The sequence below is a fragment of the Dermacentor albipictus genome, chromosome 2, assembly GCF_038994185.2.
Source record: "Dermacentor albipictus isolate Rhodes 1998 colony chromosome 2, USDA_Dalb.pri_finalv2, whole genome shotgun sequence".
NCBI classification, from domain to species: Eukaryota; Metazoa; Arthropoda; class Arachnida; order Ixodida; family Ixodidae; genus Dermacentor; species Dermacentor albipictus.
Genome location: NC_091822.1, coordinates 35,657,290 through 35,684,793, shown reverse-complemented (window position 1 = coordinate 35,684,793; position 27,504 = coordinate 35,657,290). Strand labels below are relative to the sequence as shown.

The 27,504-nt window shown below is 48.1% G+C and overlaps 1 protein-coding gene and 1 non-coding gene across 3 annotated transcripts in view; both read left to right on the top strand.

Annotated features, from left to right (window-relative positions):
• Nucleotides 1–27,504, top strand: part of LOC135920431 (caspase-7-like) — an 85,911-nt gene that overhangs the window by 32,116 nt on the left and 26,291 nt on the right. For both annotated transcript variants that reach the window (XM_065454699.2, XM_065454698.2), the window contains exons 3-4: nucleotides 3,996–4,072; nucleotides 18,528–18,698. In XM_065454699.2, coding sequence (XP_065310771.1) covers nucleotides 3,996–4,072; nucleotides 18,528–18,698 — 248 coding nt within the window. The remainder of the gene's footprint in view (nucleotides 1–3,995; nucleotides 4,073–18,527; nucleotides 18,699–27,504) is intronic.
• TRNAK-CUU (transfer RNA lysine (anticodon CUU)) lies at nucleotides 12,770–12,842 on the top strand. Its single transcript has one exon. It is a non-coding gene; the product is annotated as a tRNA-Lys (tRNA).

Below are 27,504 nucleotides of genomic sequence, written 5' to 3'. Positions count from 1 at the left end.
ACCGGTGTCTCTGTATTACCAATATTAAATGGTAAATCAGCTCACTGCCTGATCGATTGGCGTAGGCAGTAAAACATAAAACATAAGAACGCATGCTCGTGCACGGCCAACCTAAGGCAACCACGAAACATCAGAGCGGCAGGCGCTATCAAATATTTGTGATACACTGGCATCGTTCTCACGCATTTCAAGTCTAGTATGCTTGAAATTATCATATGTCTATGCTAGCCTTGCTGCATGAGGCCCATGGCGCTGCTCAACACAGCGACCACTGCGGTTGGTGAGCCAGCACGATACGCACATAAGCTGTGTGCTTCGGCATTGCCTTTTTGGCCTGTATACAGCCATAATATATGAGAGGGTTCGCATAAAATGAATGCGATGGCTATTTTTGAGCGCAAAATTTCCGTAATACGTGTAACTGCGTCGTAAAGAACTGAACGAACACAACCGAAAAAAAAAAATTGGTTATCATCTTCTTTCTCTAAAAAGCAAGAGAAAACAGACCAACGCCGCACGTTTGTAAATATATAACCGCTGATGCCGTATGCTTGGACCATGCGCTATACAGAACAAAGATATCTGTAATCCAGCACCTACTACTGCTTAGGACGCTCGCGCAGTTCGTAAACGGTCGCTTTGCTGGACAAGCTTAATTCAGACTGTAAGGTATGCTGCTATTACTAGCCAAAACTATTTTATTCATGGCTGGAAACCTCATCCATCCAACCAAGTAGTCACGCAATGTAACCTGCAGTGAACAGTTTGAACGCTTGTCAAACAGCACAGCTCCGATCGTAGCAAAACAGTACCCACACTGTTAGGATCGTCGCACATGTTTTATGGCTCCTAAACAGCAGGTCACATTAGTGATTGGAACATTTAGAAATACACAATTGATCTCCGAGGCTCATTGTAGGCTCAAATATGCGAGCACACATTGCGCTGCGTGTTCCATCCATCTCAACACCAGCAGAAATTCCGGCCATGACGCCTTAAACCACTCCAGCACGTCTCACAGAACCGTTTAGTAGATAGAAGACGCACGTCATACCAAACAGACCGCACGACCGTGAAAACAAACGCCAGAACTTACCGCCGAGCGTATACCTGCCATGCAAAAGACCGCTTTCACCCAAGCCAGTATGGCGCTGCTCATAGGTGGCGCCACTGCGTTCACAATATGGCGGCGCCTACGAAAAAACGGTCTGTAGCGGCTCCACAGCCTCCGTAGTCCTCCATAAAGAAAGCAGCAAAATCCCAATAAAGAAAGACGTCAAGCAGGGAGATACGATCTCTCCAATGTTATTCACAGTGTGTTTACAGGAGGTATTCAGAGACCTGGATTGGGAAGAATTGGGGATAAGAGTTAATGGAGGATACCTTAGTAACTTGCAATTTGCTGATGAAATTGCCTTGCTTAGTAACTCGGGACCAACTGCAATGCATGCTCACTGACCTGGAGAGGCAAAGCAGAAGGGTTGGTCTAAAAATTAATCTGCAGAAAACTATAGTAATGTTTAACAGTCTGGGAAGAGAACAGCCATTTACGATAGGTAGCGAGGCACTGGAACTGGTAAGGGAATACATCTTCCTAGGGCAGGTAGTGACTGCGGATCCAGATCATGAGACTGAAATAATCAGAAGAATAAAAATGAGCTGGGGTGCGATTGGCAGGGATTCTCAGATCATGAACAGCAGGTTGCCATTAGCCCCCAAGCGAAAAGTGTATAATAGCTGTGTCTTACCAGTACTCACGTACGGGGCAGAAACCTGGAGGCTTACGAAAAGGGTTCTAGTTAAATTGAGGATGACGCAACAAGCTATGGAAAGAAGAATGATGGGTGTAACGGTAAGGGATAAGAAAAGAGCAGATTGGGTGAGGAAACAAACGCGAGTTAATGACAACTTAGTTGAAATTAAGAAAATGAAATGAGCATGGGCTGGACATGTAATGAGGGGGGAAGATAACCGATGGTCATTAAGGGCGTAGCAGAGGGTGGCAGAAAGTTAGGTGGGTGGATGAGATTAAGAAGTTTGCAGGGACAACATGGCCACAATTAGTACATGACCGAGGTTGTTGGAGAAATATGGGAGAGGCCTTTGCACTGCAGTGGGCGTAACCAGGCTGATGATGATGATAATGAAAACCAACCAACCAACCATGAGGATGGCGTTCCATTTAAGAGGCAGTTATATTTATCGAGATTTTACTGTACACTCAAACCTCGATATAATGAAGTATCTGATATAACAACATATGTATGAAATTTGCCTCACCATTATCAGTGCATGGCATGTATGCGCTTATAACAAATATTGAATATAACAAAGCTATATACGTGCAAGATCCGTCTTCGTTGTAACACGGTTCAACTGTAGGAGTCCTTATCAGGCTGAAAGGCAACTACGGTAAAGAGCGTGTGTTTGTACCATGACAAACCTGCTTGGCCCTTGAGATCAAAAGGCAGGGAGGTGAAAATAAAGATTCTTCAGTGGTGGTGGTATTGATGAAACTCACCCTTCGAACTTCCCTCTGAAATTCACTGGAAAAATCGACAATGGCATAGTGCTCTGCGTTCCCCTGAATGTTACCATGAGGCAAAGTACCGCAGGAAAAGGGCGAGGACTATACTGCTGCCATGGTGCCACTGGCGTCACTGCTTGTGCACGCTGTGCATTAGGAGAGAGGTCTGTGAATATTTGATTTGCCGCTTAGGAACCTCAGCAGGCGTTCATTTACCTGTGCCAATTCCAAAGGCTAATTAAAGGGACACTAAAGGTTACCAAAAAGTCAAGTTAAACTGGTAGAGCAATGTTCTAAAACGTCTAGGGCGTCAATATAATCGCGAACAGAGCTTTAGTAACCGAGAAATTGAGGTAAATGCATGACACGATTTGAGACCCCGCAGCGACATTCTGGTACTAGCCCGATGACGAAAGCACTCCTCATAATTTGTGTTACTAATTCTCAACTACTCGTATTAAAAATATCATTTCATTCGATTATAAGACGGAAGAAAATGCTACTTGTCTACGTCTATTCGATTCTAAGAAAAAACATTTTGACGTTACCCTTGAATAGTATGGGTAGTCGCAAGGTTTCGTTTTCGCTCGACTCTGCGCCGCGCAAGCTTTGGAGTTTCAGTAGTTTCGTTATCGCGTCGTGCTGTGCGGGTTCTGCTGGCTCGCGAAACTTTCATTTGGAACAAGCACAGAGAATGCCACATCCATGTGATGTCGTGGGAAGCCCTCGTTGCTTTCCCGCTCCAGAGAGCCGGTGTCGAGGCTGCCGTCGCAGTACGCAACGATATCAGCAGCGCGAGCCCTCAGCAGCAGGGCGCGCTCGTCAGTGCTCAAATCGCTGAAGTTGATCCCAGCATCGCGAGCCAATCTGTCGTTGTCAGGGTCCATTGCGACGAGCGTCGAAGTTTGCGTCATAGAATGAGGTACCAGCTTATGGTCGCGCGTTTCTCCTTCCGCTAGCCACCATACTCCCACTTTCGCTCTCCTGTCGGCTCTGTCTTGGCGTTTTCTGGCCGCGCGTTTGCATTTTGCGCAGAAAAGCCGTAGCACCGTCTGCGGACGTCGTTCTACTCACCGATGGCATAACGTCACTATGAGACCATGATGTCAGTACTCCTCGATCAGAGGGCGGGCAATTTGAACTGCGCTAGAGGTACGTGGACGCTTCAGAATGCGTTTTCTCTTAAAATAAGTCTTTCTTTGGCATGAAACAAGCGTTTCGAGGTTTTTGGGATGGTATTTCAACAGTTCACGTTGACTTAATAGTAACCTTTAGTGTCCCTTTAAGGTTGTTCGTGCTTGCGGGCACTGTGGTAGGAATAGAGGCATGTTAGGAATGCATACAGGTGAGTATGCATTGTATACTATGAGACCTTCCTTGAAATAGCCTAATTATGCTAACCAATATACTGGTACACCAACCAATCCTTTTTCATACTGTTCTGTGCAACGGTCCCCTTTCTGTGCAGGTCATGGGACAGTAGGTGAAGCCAGCAGCTCAGAGTTGCGGGTGGTTCCAGCCAAGGATTTGAAGCATGGAGATAACGTAAGGATGTTCTGCGCATGTGTGCATTCTATCATGACTGCATCTTTACCGATAGCTACATGCTCAGCTTGATTTGTGTAGCCTGCTTTGTGAAACAGTTCATTATCTACACCATACCTACCAGGAACAAGCTAGCATGGTTCACGTGGTCTTTTAAATGATGGGCAGCTCAAGCAAACTTTTGGGGAATTCACGACGCAGGGAAAAAATTGTCCATTCATATTGATAGATTGCTAAATTCAGAGCACGAACAACTGGTACACAAGCTAAGGCACAAGAATAGACAGGAAACGGCACTGTTGATCATATTGGTACAGTTCGGGAGAACAATGGCTCCTTTGGTAGCCCCTGGCAAAAGTGAATCCTGAGAGTCACAACATATACCAGCTCTGTGGCAGTGCTGATGAGAAGAGAGCTGTTTTCACTGCCATTGTCATCAACCTTGAAGTCTTTATTTGTCCATGTGGTATTGGCAGCAATGAAATCCTGGAGGCTGTTATTCTCACTGAGCAGCCTAACCTGCAGAGCTAGATCCCAGGTACATCTAACCTTGCATGCAAATCAGCTGTATCGGTCCCTCCATTTTCATCAAATTTGAAATCGCTGGCAGTTGCAGTTCTCCCACAATAGTGAAGTTCTACATTATTTGGAAGACATGCTTGTAAAGCTTCAGAGACCTTGCATAAGTATATTTTGCTGCAGAGGATGTAATTAACCCGCATATGTAAAAATGAGCTTGTTTTTTTTCCTTCTGTGTATTTTTATACAACTATTCCACCATTTTGAATGGTACATTCAGCAATTTTGCATTTCGGATGCATTAAAGGGCCCCTCACCAGGCCACACAGCAAGTTTCGGTTATATGCTGTAAATTGTAACGTGCCCTCTAGGGACGTTCTAGAGCTAGAATTTTTCAAATTGGTTCATTGATAGCCGAGACATAAATATTTTAGTGCCGCAAACCCATGATTGCAATAGGGGAGCTTCACCGCCATTAAGGACACTCTCCCCCCTTGCCCCATCTAGCGAAATTCCTTCCCTGTGTTCTCCCATACGGGAGCCAGAGGATTGCGTGATGTATCCGTCATGGGTCCCGCCTTCTCAGTTTATTTTTTCTCACATTTCTTGCTTCCAGAGCATTTCCACTGACGGTCTCGCTTGTGCGCTCTTACATTTGTCTCGTTTCACCCAGTGGAGATTTTGCACGTTGCACAAAGATACCGAACTAGCTGTGTACGTCAATGCTGCACGAACACTGAGACAGACACAAGTGGATCACGGCATTATCGTGTGCTGGAACATGGTAGAAAAGGGCAGTCTTGCTCTCTGTGCACGTGTGAATGCACGACATGGGAACAAACAGACGAGATGGAAGTACATCTCTCTTACTACACTATGAAGTAAAACAAAAATATGCAGACATTCAGTTTAAAGTTTTATTATTTCTCTAAACATTAAGTCGTCTATTGAAGCAACAGTTCAAACTACTGTTGCCATGAACAATTCTTGAAGTCACATGTCACTATGAGCAACTTCACAGCACCTCCATGTATGTAGGTGCACTTGTGCAATGTATGGCGACTCTCTGGCTGGGAACGTGGCACCTGTGATGAGACAGGCAAGCAATGTTTGGTTCCAAATTTGAACTCTTTTCGCAGTGTGTATGGATGTTTTTAGGAATGACAGAAGTCACAGACCCTTCTACTCCACGTTTGGTGTTTATTGGAACAGTAAAGTGAAGTAAAAGAAGGACATGCACCTGGAGCATTAAGAAGTATTCTTTGTCTTCCTTTCCACACGCAACAATATGAACCTCCAACATCTTCCCACTGGCAAACTGGTTAGTTTGGAGCCTCCAAGTGGTAGAGATGCTGCATAGTCCGACATACTTTTTTTTCAGACTTTTTCAAGAGACATGGACAAGCATGATTATCACGGCCAGGAAATGTCTCTTCAATTACAGCGAGGTCCCACAAAAGTCTTAAAGCTTTTTCATCCGTAATAAGTATGACGCCACCTACTTCTGCTTCACTGCAAGAAGTGCCATTGACGTAGTGAGCTGATGGTAACTGCAAAATATATTCTTTGTGCCATCGGTTCCAGAAGACATCGAGACGAGCTTGTCTTCGTCTCCACCATCTCTTTACTTCACTCGTTGTAGAATTTGCTCCTCCTCCGCAATATTGTCGTCCTTCGTGGCTTTGGTGTCAAGCTGCTGAGCACGAAGTCGTAGGATCGAATCCTGGCGACGGTGGCCGGATTTCGATGGGGCCGAAATGCGAAAACACCCGTGTACAGTGAAACCTCGTTAAGCCGCAGTTGGCTCGAGCTCAGAAAAAGTACGTACTAAACGGTAGTACTGTTTGACCGAAATAGCATGAGATCACCCACTTATCTGTCGAAAAGGGAACTGAGAGAGAGTGCGATGAAAGGGGAAAAAACCATGCCGTATTTATTCACTTCACGCGACAAAAGTGTTATTTTCATTTGATGCTGCTGCGGCCTAGCAGCGACGACAGCGGCCTCAAACTTGCCGAAGCTGCGTGCCAGCTTTTCAGCCAGCCCCCTCTTCTCGGCAAACACTTGCATGACAGATACCTCATTGGCACTGCATATTCTCCGTGCACAGGCGCGGTAGCGCTGCAGGAGTCGCGGGGTGCCTTTTTCATTGCGGGGTGCTGTTCTCGTCTTGATGATTGCATTCAGAGACTGACGCAACGCGCAGCTTCTGCCACTGTCTGGCCTGAATAGGCCATGCTGTCGCTTTCCGTGTCATCCTCAACACTGTTGCTAGTCGACACTTCGGCAACGACGGCCAAAAGTTGAAGCTCGTAGCCAACATCTCTTCACGGTCGCAGCAGTACTGCTGAGCAACTTCTTCGTGTGCCAGCACCGACTTCTTTGTGTCACGTTCGATAGCACGAACGATGTCTAATTTTTCTTCTATTCTGAGCACCCGTTGTCTTTTTTTATCCATGCTTCGGCATGACACGAGTCCTCGCTTGCACGATGCCACAACGCACTCTGGCACGGTGCCGAAATGATGTTGATGTGGCGTGCACAGGGCTCTTGAAGGCCGTTGCTCTGATCTCTGAGGCTTGTTCTGTCGGGCCGCCCGATGGAGACGATGCACCGTCGTGTTTGCGCGATGAATACTTTAAACACTGCGTGTTAACCGATACGTACGCAATAAGCTCGTACGGTTTATACGGATACAAAACACATTATGCTCAATGGCCCCTGAGTCGGGGATTTGACTTAATGACTTTTAAAACAAAACTGCTGTTTAAGCGGGTACGGTTTAACGAGGTTTTACTGTACTAAAATTTAGGTGTACGTTAAAAAACCCCAGGTGGTCAAAATAATTCCGGAGTGCCCCATTTTGACGTGCCTCATAATCAGATCGTGCTTTTGGCATGTAAAACCCCATAATTTCATTTTTGAGATTAGCCTTTGGTCAATCAGAAAATGAGTTGGTTTAAGTGGTGGCTCTTCCAGCTGAGTCGATATTGTTGTCAGTAAATGTGAGTTGACCAGTGATTCAGCTTATGTCAATACAGTCTGTATCAACGCAACAAAGTGTGTATGCAACGAAGTTCAGAAAAATTGTCTCTAAAGCTTTTCATAGGGCTCTCCTGACTGTGCAGATGAGTCGTTCCCAGAAACCGCCCCATCAAGGTCAACATTCCACTATAAACTTCCACTTAATTTTGTGTTCTCTGAAGTACTCCAGCACATGTTCGTCTCACTCACTCCCAGATTCCTTTTAGTTCCTTTGATTCTCTTTTGAATGTGAGACAGTTGTCAGAATACACCGACCTGCAGACACCTCAGCTTGCTGTGAACCATCTGAATGCTCATCTAAAAAGTCTGCCGAACTGAGGCTGCATACAAGTTTGAGGTGAATTGCCTGTACAACAGCACAAGTAAACATAACAATATATGCTGGCATTGGGCTGGAAGTAGTTGCGTGGTAGTATTTGGGACCTGCAAACTCTATACCCACAGTGGAATATGGTTCGCATTCTGTCACTCTGTCTTTCGGTAGTGGTGCAAACGGTTCACTTATTGGTTTAGCTTGAAGGGCCCTCAGCCTTCGCTCAGGGGGTCCGCGAGCCGCGACCAGCACGACAAAGGACCAAAGGCGCAAGGAACAAAAATGGCTTTAATTTACGATAGAATGTAACACTCAAAATTACCGCAGCCTCGCGGCCAATAGCAGAAAACAACAAGGCAAGGAAGCAGGCAGCAAAGAAGCAAAGCAGCGAAAGGCAGCAAAACAGCGAGGCAACAAAATATACAAGCGAAAGGGAGCGACGAAAGAACGGCTGCTACCAACCATCAACCAACACAATCTTTCGGGCGATAACAAAATGCATAAAGCGCAGAAAGCAAGCAAGCAACGAACCAGGCGCGCAGATAGTCCCAAAAGCGAACAACAAGAACAACAACACTCTTTCATGCAGACACAATGCAAAGACGCTTTTCCCTCTGCTCTGCAGCACGCTCGGTCAAAGAAACCTAGACGGGCCACGCCCCTCCAGCACCTCCCCAAGCCCACGCCCCGCAAAAAGCCCCGAGTGCCGTCTCCGCTGCCTTCTTATCGGGCAGCCGCCTTCCCGGCAGTCCCCGCGCGAGTTCTTACGCTACCGCGGTCGATGCGCATGCTCCATGCGACGAGTGCCGTTGTGGCGCGCGATTCAAAGGCTTCCCCCGTGCGCGCTGCAGAGAGGGCCAAGGGCCCGACACTCCCCTCTGTACAAGACCGGACACCCACCTGGGTGTCCAACAGCACTATGCAACAATACTATGCAACTACACTATACAACTACACTATGCAACAACACTATACAACTACACTATGCAACAACACTATGCAACAACACTATGCAACAACACTTTGCAACAACACTTTGCAACAACACTTTGGAACAACACTTTGCAACAACACTATGTCCAACGCTATGTCCAACAGCACCATGCATCATCCTAGTCGAGTATATCACGGCTGTTGCGAAGCAAAATGTTCGGGGCAGTTGGCACGCGATGGGCTGGAATGCTGTCTGGCGTCGTTCGGAGCTGCACGTGACGGCTCCAATCGGCATGCGCTCAAGGCGTGCGCTCTTTCAGAGACAATGCACTTTTCGCCCAACCGACGCTAGCGCACATCGGTCGCCTGGGTGAGAGACCGACGACGTAGGTGATGTTGCGATGGGCCGCCGTGGCAGCCAGGCTGGTGACACCCCTTGGAGTGGTAGCGTGGCATTCTGCGTAAGGCGAGGATATCTACAAGGACAGCATATGTAAAAACGTCACGATTAACAGATACCGGATGTAGGACACAGCCGCGTTAACTGCTGGACTCGTATAATGACGGAAGCACGGTTAGCTGTCTGATGGGCGCTCGTAGTACGCTTTGAGGTCGTGCAAGCTGACGGGCCCTACTACTCTGCTGCCATGTTTTTCCCGCAGTAGGTATACCAAGCTAGAAATACGTTTCGTGATCACGTAAGGGCCATCCCATCTAGGCACGAGGGAAGCAGCAAACCCTTTTGCAGCATCGCTGAGTAGGTGCGTTCGGCGGAGCACTTCGTCGCCGACCGCGAACTCCAGGGGCTGCCTGCCTTTGTTGTATTGGTTGCCATGTTCCAGGCGGGCAAGGTCCAAGTTTTCCCTGGCCTCCTTCAGAGTGTGGGCCAGGCGGCTGGAAAAATTTTGTGTGAACGTGGAGTGATTGCAAGTTGGCAATTCAGAGCCGTTGGTGAATGCATGCTCAATAGGAAAACGGAGCTCGTGACCGAGAAGAATAGCCGCTGGCGTAAACCCTGTCGACCGGTTTACTGTGGTCCTTGTGGCGAAAGCCATCTCCTGGATACGAACGTCCCAGTCCTTGTGCCGCTCGGTGAAAGCCACCAGCATTGTCTTAAGGTTTCTGTTGACACGCTCCGTGATGTTGGCTTGAGGGTGGTATGGTGTCGTCCTTTTGTGCTGCACGCCAAGAGCTTTGCAAGTGTCCACGAATATCCTGCCTGTGAAATACGTGGCATTGTCCGTGATAAGCTGCGCTGGGAAACCGAAACGGGTGAATGCTTCCAACAACCTATCCCAGATTACCTTAGAATCCAGCTTGCGTAGCGGGTACAGCTCTACCCATTTGGAGAAATGGTCAGTAACCACTAACAAGTATCGATTCCCTTTAGCTGACCTAGGGTATGGGCCCATAACATCCCATGCTACAATTTCCCATGGGTATCGACTCTCAACTGGTTGCATGAAGCCCGGTGGCTTCCCTCCCCTCGGTTTCACAGTCTGGCAGGTAGGACATGTGCGAACGTATCTGAAGACGTCCTTTCTCATGTGCGGCCATGTCGCGACGCGACACAACTTTTCGAATGTTTTCTTGCCGTCGCTATGACCGGCGAGCCTGGTGTCATGAAAGTACTCTAGAAAAGGCTTGCGCAGCTTCCTAGGCACAACGACACGGAATGGGGACTCACCGCAATCCATATCGGCAGCAGGTATATACCGCAAGAGCAGACCATCGTATGCTTGCATGTAGCAGTCGTAGTTGCCGCTACCGGCAGGGTTGGCGCCGTCCAGTGCCTTGCGTATCAAGTTGCACTGGTCGTCGCTTAGCTGGGCGTCGAGTAGCTGCTGGCGGGAGATCAGTGTCCCCCAGGCGTCCACAGGCACTGCCACAGCCAGGACTTCGGGTGCCGGCTCGCCATCCCCGGAGAGTGGTGCTCGGGACAGGGCGTCAGCTACCTTGTTGAAGGTGCCTTTCCTGTATTCTACTCTGTAATTATACTTCTGAAGAGAGAGGGCCCAGCGGGCTAAACGGCCGGCTGGGTTTTGTAGCTTTGACAGCCACGTCAGGGCCTGGTGGTCAGTCTGAATGGTGAAGTCAGCCCCATCCAGATACATGTCAAATTTCTTTAGTGCAAATACAATTGCTAGGCACTCTTTCTCTGTTACGGTATAGTTCCGCTCTGCTCCTGTGAGAGTGCGACTTGCAAAAGCCAGAGGGTGAAGCTTTCCTTGGTGCTTCTGAAGCAAGACTGCGCCGATGCCATACTCACTTGCATCGGTCTGCACGGTGAATGGCAGGTTGAGGTCGGGAAGCAGCAGACGTGCGGTATCGGCGATAGCCGACGACAGAGCCCGAAATGATCCCTGCTCCACGTCAGTCCACTGCCAACTGGCACCTTTCCGTAGGAGCTGGTGGAGAGGTCTTGCCAGGTCAACGCAGTTGGGGATAAAGTGGCGGTAGAAGCCCACCATGCCCAAATACCGCTGCAGGCTCTTGACGTCTGTTGGTGGTGGAAGCTGCAGTATGGCCCGGAGTTTCTCCTCGTCAGGCTGGAATGTGCCTTGCTTGACAATGAAACCTAGGAGGTTTATTCTGGTCGAAACCAGTTGAACCTTCCAGGGGTTAATGGTGACGCCTGCGGCCTGCATTCGTTGTAAAACGGTGGTTAGGTGCAGGAGATGCTCCTCCAGGGTATTCGAGAACACTACCACGTCATCCATGTAAGCCATCGCATAATTGAATTTGGCGTCTTGAAGCACCATATCTATTACACGCTGAAAGGTTGCCGGTGAATTGCACAAACCAAAAGGCAATCGGACGAATTCGAACAGTCCCCGATGGCAAGTGAATGCAGTCTTTGCAATATCACAGGGGGCGATCGGAATTTGCAGGAAGCCCCTGCTGCAGTCTAAAGTAGTAAAGAACTTAGCGGACCCAAGTGAATACATCACTGAATCGATTGATGGGAAGGGGTACGAGTCTCGAACTGTGACAGCGTTCAACCGACGGTAGTCGACACACAACCGCGCCGTGCCATCTTTCTTAGGTGCTAGTACAACCGGGAACGCCCAAGGGCTCTTAGACGGTCTTACTGCACCGGTAGCGATCGTTTAGTCTAGCGCACTATCAAGAAGTGCTCGCTTGTGGATGCTCAGGGGCCGCGGGTTGAAACGAATTGGGCGGGCGCATCCGGTGTCTATCCTATGAGTCAGCACTTTAACGCTGCCAGGATCTCCAGCACTTGGGGTGCCTTGGGCGTCACCTTACGTGGGGGAGCCTCGGTGAATCGGTGCTTCGCGAAGCGCGACGACCGAGGCCGGCTTGGAGACGCCCCCGGTGTGGAACTGCCGCTCACCGACAAGGAGCCCACGTCGGGTGAAACGGCCACTGACGAAATGGCGGGAGGCGAGGAAACAGCATCTGGAGAAGCGATTGTGGCCGTGACGTCAGTGGTCGCAGCGGTGACAGTAGCTGTATCGGTGGTTGTAGCGTCTGTGGTAGTAGGGTTGGCTGGAGCAGCAGTCCTGCCAGACACGTTCTGCGCCGCGAGTGCCTTTTCCTCATTGCTGTTCTCCGAGGAACCGCTGCCGTCGCGAAATTCCTCGGCGAGCCCGTCAGCGGCGTCATGGAAGGCGTCGTCCGAGAGGTCCCACGAGGAGTCGCTCTCGTTGTGCACAAGCACGCCAGGCCGCACCAGCTCTTGCACGATGGGGAAGCGAAAGCCGTCGTCCAGGGGGCGTTGTGCGAGCGCGGCGCGCACCACGTCTCGCTCGGCTGGGTAGCGGCACGGCTCCTCCTCTGCATCGCCCTTGACATTTCCCGCGCTCTTGACCTCCAGCTCGCGCGCGACGCAGAGCACGGCGTCGGGAGCTACGGCGGCACTTTGAGCCTGGCTAGCTCAGTCGGTAGAGCATGAGACTCTTAATCTCAGGGTCGTGGGTTCGAACCCCACGTTGGGCGCCACATGAAGGCCCCTCAGCCTTCGCTCAGGGGGTCCGCGAGCCGCGACCAGCACGACAAAGGACCAAAGGCGCAAGGAACAAAAACCGCTTTAATTTACGATAGAATGTAACACTCAAAATTACCGCAGCCTCGCGGCCAATAGCAGAAAACAACAAGGCAAGGAAGCAGGCAGCAAAGAAGCAAAGCAGCAAAAGGCAGCAAAAGCAAAGCGGCAAGCAGCAAAACAGCGAGGCAACAAAATATACAAGCGAAAGGGAGCGACGAAAGAACGGCTGCTACCAACCATCAACCAACACAATCTTTCGGGCGATAACAAAATGCATAAAGTGCAGAAAGCAAGCAAGCAACGAACCAGGCGTGCAGATAGTCCCAAAAGCGAACAACAAGAACAACAACACTCTTTCATGCAGACACAATGCAAAGACGCTTTTCCCCCTGCTCTGCAGCACGCTCGGTCAAAGAAACCTAGACGGGCCACGCCCCTCCAGCGCCTCCCCAAGCCCGCGCCCCGCAAAAAGCCCCGAGTGCCGTCTGCGCTGCCTTCTTATCGGGCAGCCGCCTTCCCGGCAGTCCCCGCGCAAGTTCTTACGCTACCGCGGTCGATGCGCATGCTCCATGCGACGAGTGCCGTTGTGGCGCGCGATTCAAAGGCTTCCCCCGTGCGCGCTGCAGAGAGGGCCAAGGGCCCGACAAGCTGTAAATCTTCTACACACGCTACAGTGACCAATAATTTTTTTCACTATTTGTCAACCTCTAATGATCCAGCGGTTCGGTGTTAATTGAGTTAGTGTGTCAAGAATTCCACCATGAAGAAGGCGTCGGTGTTATCTTTCTGTGACTTGTTTGGTGAATTCTCGCTCTGCTGGAAGAACAATAGGATGCTTCTCATTCGTGAATTCTGAAGTCTTTTGCCCCCTCTAATCAAGTTGTTTTCATCTTTGTAAGGAGCAAATTTCATTAGGGTAGTATTAGATGTGTAACCTTCACCAAATGCAATTTCTTGTATCTTAGAGGTCTAAAATTTCTTTGCTCTTTCTGTCTCAGTCGTTAACAGTGTCCCTGTTATCCTTTCACCTGGATTCTTTGCATTTTGAACGAAGTGGAATATCCAAGCAGTGATGTTCATACTTTTGGCAAGATTGTTAATGTGGGAGAGATCAAGCAAACGAGATGTATTCCTGGTTGTCACCTGTGATATTCTTGTTTCTCCTCCAGTTTTCTCAGGAGCCTTGAATATTTCATTTTGCCTAAACTAGGCTTTCTTAATTAGCTTCAGGTCCATTCCACCAACGTGTGATTTCTTGAAGACACTTCCCTGTTAGGCCACGTGTTAGCAGACCTGCTGGGTTGTGTTTTGATGGACAGTATTGCCATTGACCTGGTAAATTCAGGGCTTGTATTTTTCTTTACCCTGCTCGATACAAAAGGCTTCCATTTATCAGAGTGTGAGTTTGTCCACCCAAGAACAGCTGTTGAGTCAGACCAGAAGTGCGCTTAGTCGTCTGTCAATGTGCCTCTACGCACATTCTGCATGAGTCATGCTGCCGTCGGCGTTCCCAACAGTTCTAATCATGGAAGCATTAACTTTTTCGGCAGTGCCACTCTTGATTTCACGATCACCAGTCTTCTCCTTACTTCTGAATTCTCTGCCTCAGTTCGTGCACAAACTGCAGCTCCATATGCAAATGTGCTTGCATCTGAAAAAAACATGAAACATTCATTTGCATGACAGTTCTGCAGTAGTGATTATACGTGGGACACGTATCATGTTCAAAAAAAAAAAATCTTTGCACCATGTACTCCAAGAGTTACAAATTTCAACTCGAATTCCCAATGCAGCTTTTTCTTCCACAACTGTGGGAAAATTAATTTGGCTTTTGCTGTGAGCGGAGAAAGGACGTCATATTGGTAATGATTCTGAGCTGCTGTCTTTATTACGTTCCTTTTTGTTGTTGGCCTGGATGCCATGAGTTGCATAATTTTGGAGGTGTCAAACCCATAGATATCATCTTCAGGGAACCCCAGAACTAGTGTTTTCTTGATTTTAGGAACCGTTTACCAAATATCGACGCTAGCGTCTCTTTCTCATTCTTCACTGAGATGTTGCATACTTGTGGAATTCCTTGTCCATTTATGCAGATGCATTCTTGCTTCATAGATGACTTTAGCTGCATTATTGCAAACCAACAAAGCTGTCTCTGTCAGATATGCTCCTGCCACAAAGTCGTCAACATAAAACTGGTGCTTTAGTCGGCTCGTCATCTCTTGATCTTCTCCCTTTGTATTCTGAAAGGGGTGATGAAGTGTGGCACTAAGAATAGTACACGATTCGTCCTCCATATGACTTGTCTCAACAATTCTTCTCCTTGCTGTAAGGGACTTTCGTACCAAAAGTGCCGATGTTCGTTGCGGTCAACTTCAGCAAGATGAATATGCAAAAAAAGCCTTTTCAATGTCGGCAGTGAACCCAGTGTAGTACATTCAGAACTTTAAAAGAAGCTCAATTAACAATGGATTCAAATTTGGTCCTGCATGCGAAACATAATTTAAAGACAACAGTCTGCCAGGGCTCCTTCAAGATGCATCAAACACGATCTGTATCTGTGTTGGTTCTCTTTTGTTGTTGATGACTGCCCTGTGTGGTAAGTAGTAAATAGGTCTGGTACCTTCATTAATCGGTACATGTTCCACAAAGTCATTTTCTTCATATTCTCGTATTGCTTTGTCATATCTTGTCAACAACTCTTGTTCTTGAGAAGTCTTCATGTCAGCTTAACAAATTGGTCGTTTGCTTCCTTTATATTCCTGTCTAGTTCATCAGCGTTATTCTTCCAAGGAAAGCGAACTTTGTAACTCCCAATTTTCTTCACAGTTCTTCTAAATTCTTGGGTAACTATATCTGATGATGTAGCATCCTTTTCAGGTAGTATTCCCATGTGCTCCACTTCCCAAAGTGCTTTAGTTGTTTTGAAGTGTCTTCATCAAGACTGCAAGTTTGCACAACGACATTCATCACGGTGGTAAAGTTTTTCTGACACTTTCAAAACTTTTGACAGGACCCTGCACAGTCCAACCAAACAGTGTTTCTATGCAGGCAGTCTATTATTTTTTCTTTTGATTTTTCTAGTCGCAACCTGCCACTAGTAGCCAGATCCAGTAAGAACATCTATATTGTTGTTGCTGTCATTTATATGGGCACCATCTGCAAGTTGAAGACTGGTGTCTATTTCGTGAAGCGTTGAGACGGGGAGGTAGAATTATGTGCCGTTACGAATATTAGGGACCTCTAGGACCTCCACTCGGATCTGCTTTCTATCATATCAGCTCTTTAAAAAAGTTCCACACGCTGGTTTAACTTGGGAGAGGACCGAAACTTCGCCAAATGAAGACAAGGTCATGTTCTCTTCTCCTAAAATTTGGCATTTAAGTTCTCTCGTCATGTCTTCGGTGACGAATGTACGTTGACATCCTCTATCCATAAGGCAATATACCTGGCAAATCATTACATGAGCTCTGAGCCCAAACTTTTGCTGTTTGCAGCAAGATCGTCTTATCAGTTTTGGAAAGTGCACTTGCGACTTGTACGTCTTCCAATGCTTTCTGCTCTGAGTCACTCTGAGACCTTTTGGAGTAAGGCTCACAAAGAAACGTGAAATGTCTCTCTTGACATAAGTCAAAATCTAAGAACCTTGCATTCTTGCACTTTTTTGCACAGGCTTATTTCTTGAAGTACTGAAAGCAATGTTTGCTTCTTTTAAGCTTTTCTTTCTTCTCTTGTAGGGACATCCCTTTGTCACACTTGGCAAAGGAATGTTTTGATCTGACTCACAGAAAAGGCAAGCTTCCTTGTGACATTCAAAGGTTGTCATTAACGCAGCAGCTGAGGCGACACGGCGTTGTGTAAATTTTGTCTTGTTTGCCTTGAATTCATTCTGGCCTGAACATCTCTGAGCAATTAGAAAAGCTTCTTCTCTGCTTGTTGCTTACCTTTTGAAAAACATGATAAGCTCAGAAAAACTGTTACTTCCATTAGCGTTGTTATACTTGTTTTGGCAATAGCGAAGCATAATATCCGGTGGTAGGCACCTTTCTACAACAACTTTCAAAAGGGTGCTTCCTGCTTTATACCTATGGCCTCGTGACCTCGAACAATCTTGAATATTTCACCATAAAGAAGTCACAATGAAATCACGTCATCAGGTGAAACCACAGGCTTTAACTGAAGCAGTCGGCTCATGGTCATTCACGGCAATTTTCTTGCTTCCAAAACATTCTTTGAGCAAGTCTACAGCTATTTCACAATTGCCATCTCTCAATGATAGGCCAGTTATGCTGCCTTCTGCTTTGACAACAAGGTAGCTCTTCAAACACTTAAATTGATCAACATTGAACAGAGGCTCATTTTTGTGTATAGAACACTCATACTGATCACAAAAAGAGCACCAGCTAAGAACACTTCCATCAAATTTGTTGATCTCCAGTTTCAGAAGCTTGATAGCAGCTCAGAGTTCTCGTTCACAAGTTTCACGTTCACTGCTTGGCCCAAGCACTTGAGCATTGCTTATTGGCTTTTGCATTTCTTCTATGCATCTGATAACTTTAGACTTCGCCAAACATATAGATATTTCGCAGTTGTCCACGCTTTCGAGTTCCAATTCAAATTGCTTGTCCTCTACCAATTGTTCAATTGTGCTATCTAATTGTCGCAGAGCTGCCTCTTTCATTAGTAGAACGTTTAAGTTGCAGCTCACCAACAGTCGTTGACCTAGATGATATGAGCGAGGTCAGGTCGTTCATAACTTACATCACGCCAATCTGCAGTCCACTGCGCTTCCTCTTATGGCGATAAATTCTTGCATAAGCTCGTGGCAGCATTAGCAGGGAGTGCAGCTCGTAGGCATAGTTGCTGTTCCAGGGTCATATGGTAGCAATAGAAGATGCCAGGTCTGGATGTTTGTGGACATAGCTGCATCAGTCTTCGTAAGAGCAGCTTTTTCAGAGGTCCCCTTCAGTCAGGTCGTCATCATTGGAAGTCAGGTTTTCGGCACCATACTTTTAGGAATGACAGAAGTCGCAGATCCTGCTGCTCCATGTTAAGTTTTTATTGGAACAGTAAAGTGCAGTAGAAGGGCATGTCTTAGAAGGGTCAAGAAGTATTCTTTGTCTTCTTTTATACGAATCTCCAACAGATGTAATACTTAGCAGGCATGATCATTAGCACACATTGTATGCACTGTGCTTGTCAGCTCAAAATAGCCAGACCTGGTGAGGGGCCCTTTAACAAAAGAAACATGAGCCAGTAATGCAGCCTACCATGATTACACAGCTGAGCGCTGTCAAAATGTGTGCGGAACATGCACCACTGATTAAAATTGTCGTCAGCCAGTAGGAGCACTTCCTGTTGCAGTAACGAATCGCTAAGCCAGTTTTCTTTCCTTTTCTTGCTTGCTTCTTTTGGTTTTAGTTTGGCACAGCGAAATGTGGTGCTGCAGCTCTATGAAGGTCCGATCTTTCCTCTTTACCATGGTACCAAGATGGTGACACAGAATGCTGCATGATCCACAGCACGATATCACCTTCTGAAGGCCAATTTACAAATAAATAATTGCCATTTACAAGTAATTGCCATGTGCTGGTGCCCTGGCATCTTTTTTTTTTAACAGTTAAATTCCACATCTGCAGATATACAGCATGGTTCACTCGCCAAGGGGCCTGTGCATCATCATCAACAACTGTGATTTTGGAGGTTTGGCTGAACGGCGTGATGGATCGGAGATCGATGTACGTCGCATGGAGGCGCTCTTCAGGGCATTCCTTTTCAACTGCATTGTGCGCCACAACCTTCCTGCATCTGTGAGTGGTCAGATTCTTGTTTCAGTTTTTAGAAGGAAGTTGGTGCCGAATAAAGTGGCAGTTTTGCTCACACAGGGATGGAAGTGCTGCGCCAATTTCGTTATCTTGTGCCAAACCATCGAGCTGTGCTAAAACACAAATTTTGAATCAAGCTGCCAAATTTAGCAGGATGTGCTTGTTCAGTGGCAACTGTAGAGCCCATAGACATGCGTAAGCAATTCGTTTCAGCGTTGGCGTCCTTGGAGTGTAGGTGTACTTGCATAATTGTAACTAGGCCACAATAAAATAAAAACGTTTCGTGCTATACAATCCGTTACAAATGTTTTATTTATAAAAATGATTATAGGGTTTCCACTAACAGAAAGTAAAATGGCAATTTCGCAGCTACTTTGCTGTCCGTACTGAATTTCCAAAGTGCCATGGAGAACTTTTTTGTGGGCATCGTGCATGAGTTCTCCCAGTAATGGCAGATTCGATTGATCTCAAAGGCAGTTTAATTTGCTTGTGAGAATGCAGTGGTCTTCACTTCAAAAAGTGAAACAGCTTCGCTTATCACTGGAGGGGTTTGTGAGCGCTTAGTAATAAGACTGCGGCAGAACAACTGTGTTGCTAATTTGTGCACGCTTTGAACGGCAGGCTCATATACAACAAACTACCCATATAATGACCACTTTTCACAGAACTAATTGAGTTTGTTGTGAACAGGTTCGAGTGTACAATGTAAAAAGTTGGCAGTTTTGCCCGAAAGGCGAGCATCGATTGAATAGCAAATTAGTGGACAGCTATTTAAAGTAAGGATAGTAGTTTTATCTGCCGTATAAACTGGTAAACATAGGTACACTAACTAAATTAACAAGCGTGGCGTCACGCATGCATGAGCAAGCGTGTACGCATCTGACTCGATGACTGCAGAAACTCACTGTCAGAATGCTGGCAGGTGGAAACGTGGCAGCAGCAGCGAGTGGAATTACATTCGTGCTGTCTATGTATGTGCATGCCTTCACTTGCACATACAGAGTGGAGTGCGCGGCGACGGTGTTGTCGCCCTTGGACTTTATACGGAACTTCACAGCGACGGCAACGGCGGCACCCACTGTGCAAATGCAGTTGGAGTGTCCATATAACTGCTATTGCAATAAAAACACAGAAAAAAAGATTGTCTAAACAAACGATAATCTGATAATGTGTTTACAGTCTCATGTCCTGTGCAGAATAAATGAATCCAAAAAGGTATTTTTGTGACAGGACGCACAGCCAACTTTATCATTGCGATCAACACGTGATAAGTGGTATGAAAGCACAGAGACAAGTTCTGCTTGTAAATGGTAATGATAGATTTTATGAAGCATGCATGAGCAAAACATTTTTCTACATAGTTATAAATGTATGAGACAACAGCAAACAGGCTTTCATTAATGCTATGCTAGCTGGGTCAATGGTAGCTGCAATAAGGCAAGTGCATTATTTTGAGCCAGTTTAAGTGCGGGATCCCAATTAATATTGACAGATTCCAATTTAGACTGCAGAAGAGTCTTATAAATAAATAATTTTTGTGTTACATTAGAGCCTAACTGAAGTTTCAGTGTACGTATCCCAACATTCAGCGAGTGCTGTTTAATATGACGTACCATATTTACTCGAATCTAATGCGCACTTTTTTTTCCGATAAACTGGATCCAAAAATTGCGTGCGCATTAGAATGGAGTACGACCCTAAATCTGCATTGCCATATCACCATCGGCATTTCAAAATGGCCACCTCGTACACGCTTCGAGCCTAGCTGCCGTAGTTTTCTCTGTGTGCGGTAGGACGTGTGCTTAGGCAGTGCTTCCTTTGGCTTAGGTTAGTACACCATCTGTCGTCTCGTTTTCTGCATTTGCTTTGTAACCATGAAAGCGCCAACTGCAAAGGCATGCCAAGTTCATCATGATGCCACAGTTAAAAGAAAAGTGATCACGCGTGCGGAGATGGACGGAAATCCGGCTGCATCACGGGCGTTCGGAGTTCTCGAAACTTGCGTGTGGGACTGGCACAAACAGGAGAGGTGTTCTGCACTGGCGGCTGCTATGTACGACGTGGCCACGCGGCCCCTATCGTGAAGAAGATCTGCGAGGGAGACAAGAGCCTCTGCATCTAGGCACACAGCGCTGTGTTCTCGGAGCTTACTTTGCGTTGAAGCAGGAGGCCATACAAAGGTCAATTTCCTCGCTCCTGCTACCGCACTTCCTCACTCCAGCATTTTTATAAAGAGTTTCCGCCGTCATTGAGTGAGACGTGTTAATGTTTGCTTGTGCGCACGTGGCACCATGCTTTTTAATTTAGCTAGTAAGCGAATGTTTAAAAGTTTGTACTGACACGTGGTGGTGACGGTAAAGAAAGCAGCCAAACTGGGAATGACGAAACGTTTTATTGAGCGAACTTGTGCTCTCAAAACAGGCTATACTCAAAGAACGGCAACAGCGGCGAACACAGTTGGCGATCGTCAAAAATCTGATCAGCGGGTCCACTGCGTCGGCTTTTATACATCAGTCGTCGAATGTTCCAGTGTAATCGCTGGGACCCACGTGCCTTCCACAAAGTTCTACATCATTCGCGTTGCGCACACATGCGATCAGCTTGCTCAAGGTTCGGTCACAGACAGTGGATGCAAGCATCGATAACATTCCAGAAACTTCCGATACATGCAGGTGCGTCCTGCGCTGTGCGATAACATTTGTTAGGTCGTGAAATGTGTCGCCCGATATAGACAAACAAGTACACGTGTCAATACCCCCCTCTTAAATAGCATTGACCCGATGCTGCAAACAAACGAAAGTAATAAAGAAGCACTCATAGCAAAGAAAACAACAAAATAAGGAAAGTTCGTCAGCGTCCGCAAAAGGGTTTAAGACGCACCATGTGGACCACTTAACATAGTGCGCGGCGCCGCTGTGAATGCGAAATGCCGTCTTGCACGACCTCATAGTCCAGTGTGCCAATACGCCAATACAATGACCTTGTAGGGTCCGAAATAGCGTCGCAACAGTTTCTCACTCAGTCCTCATCGGCGCATCGGGGTCCAAACCCAAACACGGTCGCAGGGCTGGTACTCGATGAAGCGTCATCGGAAGTTGTGGTGTTGGCTGTCGGTACGCTGCTGCTTCTTGATCCGTAGGCGGGCGAGCTGTCGGGCTTCTTCGGCGCGCTGGAGATAGGTAGCGACGTCAGGATTCTCTTCGTCAGTGACGTGCGGCAGCATGGCGTCGAGTGTCGTCGTCGGGTTCCTGCCGTAAACCAGCTTCAATGGTGTGATCTGTGTTGTTTCTTGCACCGCCGCGTTGTAAGCGAAGGTTGCATATGGCAGGACCGCGTCCCACGTCTTGTGCTCGACGTAGATGTACATTACTAGCATGTCGGCGAGGCTCTTGTTCAGGCGCTCCGTGAGACCATTCGTCTGCAGATGGTAGGCAGTTGTCGTCCTGTGGCTTGTCTGGCTGTATTGCAGAATGGCTTGGGTGAGCTCTACTGTAAAAGCCGTTCCTCTGTCGGTGATGAGGACCTCTGGGCCACCATGTCGCAGCAGGATGTTCTCAACAAAAAATTTCGCCACTTCAGCTGCGCTGCCTTTTGGTAGAGCTTTAGTTTCAGCTAAGCGGGTGAGATAGTTCGTCGCCATGACGATCCACTTATTCCCGAATGTTGACGTCGGAAACGGCCCCAACAAATCCATATCAATCTGCTGGAAGGATCGGCGAGGAGGTTCGATCGGCTGTAGTAATCCTGCTGGCCTTGTGGGTGGTGTCTTGCGTCCCTGACAATCTCAACATGTCTTGACGTAACAGGCAACGTCGGCGGTCAGGCGCGGCCAGTAATACCTTTCCTGTATCCTCGACAGCGTCCGGGAGAATTCGAGGTGCCCAGCGGTTGGATCGTCTTGTAGGGTGTGCAGTACTTCTGGACGCTACCAGTCTGCACTAGCTACAAGAAGGGAGCTAGCGCAGACTGGTGAGAAGTTCTTCTTCACGAACAGGTTGTTTTGTAACCCGCGCTTAAATGCCCTAGGGGCAACGTCGGTGTTCCCTTCCAAATACTCGACGAGGTCTTTTAGCTCCGGGTCTGCTCGTTGCTGTTTAGTGAAGCCTTCCGCGCTTATTATTCCAAGGAAGGTGTCGTCGTCCTCATCGTCTTGCAGCAAAGCAGTCTGCGTCAGAGTGTTTTCGTCCGGACTTGTAGGTTACAGTGATGTCATATTGTTGTAGTGTGAGGCTCCACCGCGCCAGCCGTCCTGAAGGGTCCTGTAAGTTAGCTAGCCAACACAACGCATGATGGTCGTGGACGACTTTGAATGGCCTGCCATAGAGGTAAGGGCGGAATTTTGCTGTAGCCCAAATGATGGCGAGGCATTTCTTTTCAGTCATAGAATAATTGCCTTCCGCTTTTGACAGTGACTGGCTAGCATAAGATATCACCCTTCAAGTCTGTCTTTCCTCTGGACTAGGAGGGCACCGAGCCCTAGGCTACTGGGGTCAGTGTGGATTTTGGTATCGGCGTCCTCGTCGGAAGTGTGCAAGTACCAGCGGCGACTGCATGCATCGTTTGAGTTCTTGAAATGCGTCGGCCTGCGGGGTTTCCCACTTGAACTCGACACCACATTTGGTTAGATGTGTTAGTGGCTCTGCGATGCGTGGAAAGTCCTTGACAAAGTGCCTATAGTAAGCACACATGCCAAGGAATCTGCGCACTGCCTTCTTGTCGATTGACTGCGGGAACTTTGGGATGGCAGCTGTCTTCTGTGGGTCGGGGCGTACTCCAGATTTGCTGATGTCGTCGCCTAGGAACAGAAGCTCATCGTAAGTGAAGAGACATTTTTGCGGCTTCAGAGTGAGGCCTGATGCCTTGATGGCCTCTAATACTGTGGCAAGCTGCCTAAGGTGATCGTCGAAATTTCCAGCGAAGACAATGATGTCATCCAAGTAAACAAGACACGTCTGCCACTTCCATCCTGCTAACACCGCGTCCATGACGCGCTGAAACGTTGCAGGCGCCGAGCACAGTCCGAATGGCATGACCTTGAACTCGTAGAGGCCGTCTGGTGTGATGAAGGCGGTATTTTCGCGATCTCTCTCGTCGACTTCTATTTGCCAGTAGCCTGACTTGAGGTCCATCGACGAGAAGTATTTAGCGTTGCAGAGCCGATCCAATGCGTCGTCTATCCGTGGAAGGGGGTACACATGCTTCTTCATGATCTTGTTCAGTCGACGATAGTCGACGCAGAAGCGTAGGGTTCCGTCCTTTTTCTTCACCAGGACTGCAGGAGATGCCCCCGGGCTTTTTGACGGCTGGATGATGTCGTCGCACAGCATTTCGTCGACTTGTTGCCTAATAGCTTCACATTCTCGCATCGAAACACGGTAAGGGCTCTGGCGGAGTGGTCGAGCGCACTCTTAGGTTATTATGCGATGCTGTGGAACTGGTGTTTGTCGAATCCTCGATGACATCGAAAAGCAGTCTTTGTATTGCCGGAGAAGACGTCTCATCTGTTGTTGCTTACTCATAGGAAGACTTGGATTTGCGTTTAAGTCTGGTTCGGGGACTATGCTCATAGGGGTAGATGCGGCAGAATCCGAGAGGACAAAGGCATTGCTGGTTTCCACAATATCCTCGATGTACGCGATTGTCGTGCCCTTATTGATGTGCTTGAACTCTTGGCTGAAGTTGGTTAGCATAACTTCCGATTTCCCTCTGTGGAGTCGAGCGATCCCTTTTGCGACACAAATTTCACGATCGAGCAGTAGATGTTGGTCGCCCTCGATGACGCCTTCTACGTCAGCGGGTGTTTCAGTGCCAACGGAAATAATAATGCTGGAGCGCGGTGGGATGCTGACTTGATCTTCGAGCACACTCAAGGCGAGGTGACTACGAGAGCTCTCCAGCGGTATTGCTTGACCTTCTGACAGCTTTATCGATTTTGACTTCAGATCTATGATTGCGCCATGTTGGTTCAGGAAGTCCATGCCGAGAATGACGTCTCGTGAGCACTGTTGGAGGATAACGAAAGTGGCAGGGTAAGTCCGGTCATGAACGGAAATTCTTGCCGTGCAGATTCCAGTCGGCGTGATGAGGTGTCTTCCAGCAGTTCGAATTTGAGGGCCTTCCCATGCAGTTTTAACTTTCTTCAACTGGGCGGCAATGTGTCCACTCATTACGCAGTAATCGGCCCCCGTGTCGACTAAGGCGGTAACTGCGTGGTCATTGAGAAGCACGTCGAGGTAGGTGGTTCTTTGTCTTGGGTTACAGTTAAATTTCGGCGTCGGATCACGGCTGTGTCGTGTTGAACTGAAGCTGGAACGGCGCGTCGTCAAGTCGTCTTTTGTCGGTGTAGTCTTGGCTTCCTGACTTCGTCGGGACGGCGGCATGTCGTTATTATGTCGTCGAGATGGTCTCTTCGTTGTCTTCGGCGGCAGCTGAGGATCTTTGTCAGTTCAACGAACAGCAACCGCACCTCCATCAGTTGCTGCTTTTAGTTTTCCGGATATGGGCTCGCAGAGCGGCCGCAGGCTGGGCCGGTGTACGGTCGGCGCTACGGCGACAGGCAGCGCCTGGTGACGGCGAACGGGACGGTTGTCGAGGGTTTCACTGAGTGGCGACGAGGTAGGCGGCGATATCGCGAGGTTGTTCGCCAAGCTGTGGTCTCGGTGCATTAACGACGAACCCTCGGAGTCCCATCTTCTGGTATGGGCATTGGCGGTAGATGTGCCCGCCTTCTCTGCAGTGATAGCAAAGCGGACGGTGGTTGGGGCCGCGCCAAACATCAGTCTTCCTTGGAATGCTGCGTGGGGTGACAGGTTGGCGTGCTGGTGGAGGTGGGGGGGTGGACGACGGAACTGTGTCGTCACTGGGCCCTGTCGTGGGCATGGAGGGGGAACGTGACAGTGGGCTACCGCGGCGTATGTCATCGCTTGCGGCTGAGGCCGCGGCGATTCAGGGGCTACTCCGCGTTGTTGTTGGAGCTCCTCACATACAGAGTCGGCTACTGAAGCCACTTGAGGCTGTGATGAAGGGAGCAGCTTTTGTAGCTCCTCCCGCACGACCACTCGGATAGTCTCACGCAGGTCGTCGGTGGCCAGTGACTGAACTCCGGCGTAGTTTGTCGAGTTAGTGCGGCGGTTGAATTGCCGGTTCCACATTTCCAGTGTCTTCTCGAAGCTGGTGGCCTCGCGAAGAAACTCGTCAATGGCTTCGGTGAGCTCCATACCATTCCGGCGAAAAGTTTCTCCTTTACACCATGCATCAGTAGGCGGATTTTCTTTTCCTCTGACGTTTTGGGGTCAGCGTGGCGGAATAGGCGGCTCATTTCTTCTGTAAAAATCGTGGTGGTCTCATTAGCCAGCTGCATTCGGGTTTCTAGTAGTGCTTGGGCTCATTCTCGGCGTACGATGCTTGTGAATGTCTGCAGGAAGCCTCTTTGGAAAAGGTCCCAGGTCGTTAAGGTGGCTTCTCAGTTCTCGAACCACGTCCTGGTAGCGTCTTCCAATGCGAAGAAGACATGTTGCAGTTTGTCATCGCTGTTCCAGCTGTTAAAAGCAGTGACCCTCTCGTATATCTCAACCCAGGTTTCCGGGTCCTCGAGTGTTGAACCGCGGAATGTCGGAGGCTCCCTGGGCTGCTGCAGCATGATGGGAGATGCTGGGGCTGCCATTGGGGTTGCCTTGGCCACAATCTTCTTGGTCTTCTCAGGTGGAAGTCCGTGCTCCGGGGGCAGCTGTTGAAGACGGCGGCTTGCTCGATGGTCCGGGACTACCGTATTTACCCGCATAATGATCTCACTTTCTTGTCAGAAAAATTGACACAAAATCAGGGGTGCGATCATAACGCGGGTTAAATTTCCCGCACAACGAAAAAAAAATTCTTTCGTACCGCGTTTGCTGTGGGACACCAAAACAAGAATGGCGGCCGGCGGAGCAAGCTGAATGTGCCGAACGCGATTATTTTTTCTTCTCGTGAGTACATTACGTGCATTGAAACAGTTTCTTCCATATCAGGAATGAATAATATTGTTAATATCGGCAAGTCTGCGGCAATAACGTCGCCATGTCCACAATGAGGGGACAGAAACAGATGGGCACGCTTAGTTGTCAGTGACATCGAAACACATGGCCGACATGCTGCAGAAACTGCGGCATCTGTCTTCACTACTATCCTAATACGGCACGTTTCCGCTAAGGGTGGGTGAATCTCTTAGCTGTGTTACAAGCGTCGGCGTATGAATAGGGTGCACTTTTAACGTATCAGTGTAAATGTGGCTACTATCGTTGCCGCTCGCGATTTGTTGCATGCCCATGAGTGCAGATGAGAAGACTCGAAAGGTGCCTTTTTTGTTGTTGACCACAACCATTAAAAAGCCTACACATAATAAAGGCAAGTTTGGTTGCAGCTTTTTTTTTATTCATGGAAGTGCGGAAAGTGACGAAAGTAATGAAATGAGGCATCTACTTAAGAATGTTTGGTGCGTGCAGACCGCTTGGTTTGTCTTGAAGAGTCGTTCGCGTAGCATTCGACAGATGGTAAGTGCGATCAATATTAGCTAGACGTGGCACACGACATATCGCTGCAGCAAGTTCGGGGTGCGATCATTACACGGGAAATAAAAACAAATCATATTTTGATGACAAAATTCAGGGGTGTGATCATTACACGAGTGCGATCATTATGCGAGTAAATATGGTACGTTTGTGTTCTCTTTGCGGTCCGGGCTTGGATCACGGCTTGTCGGGAGTGTCCGGTACATGAACGAAACGCACCTCTACCAGATTACCAGATGTCACGT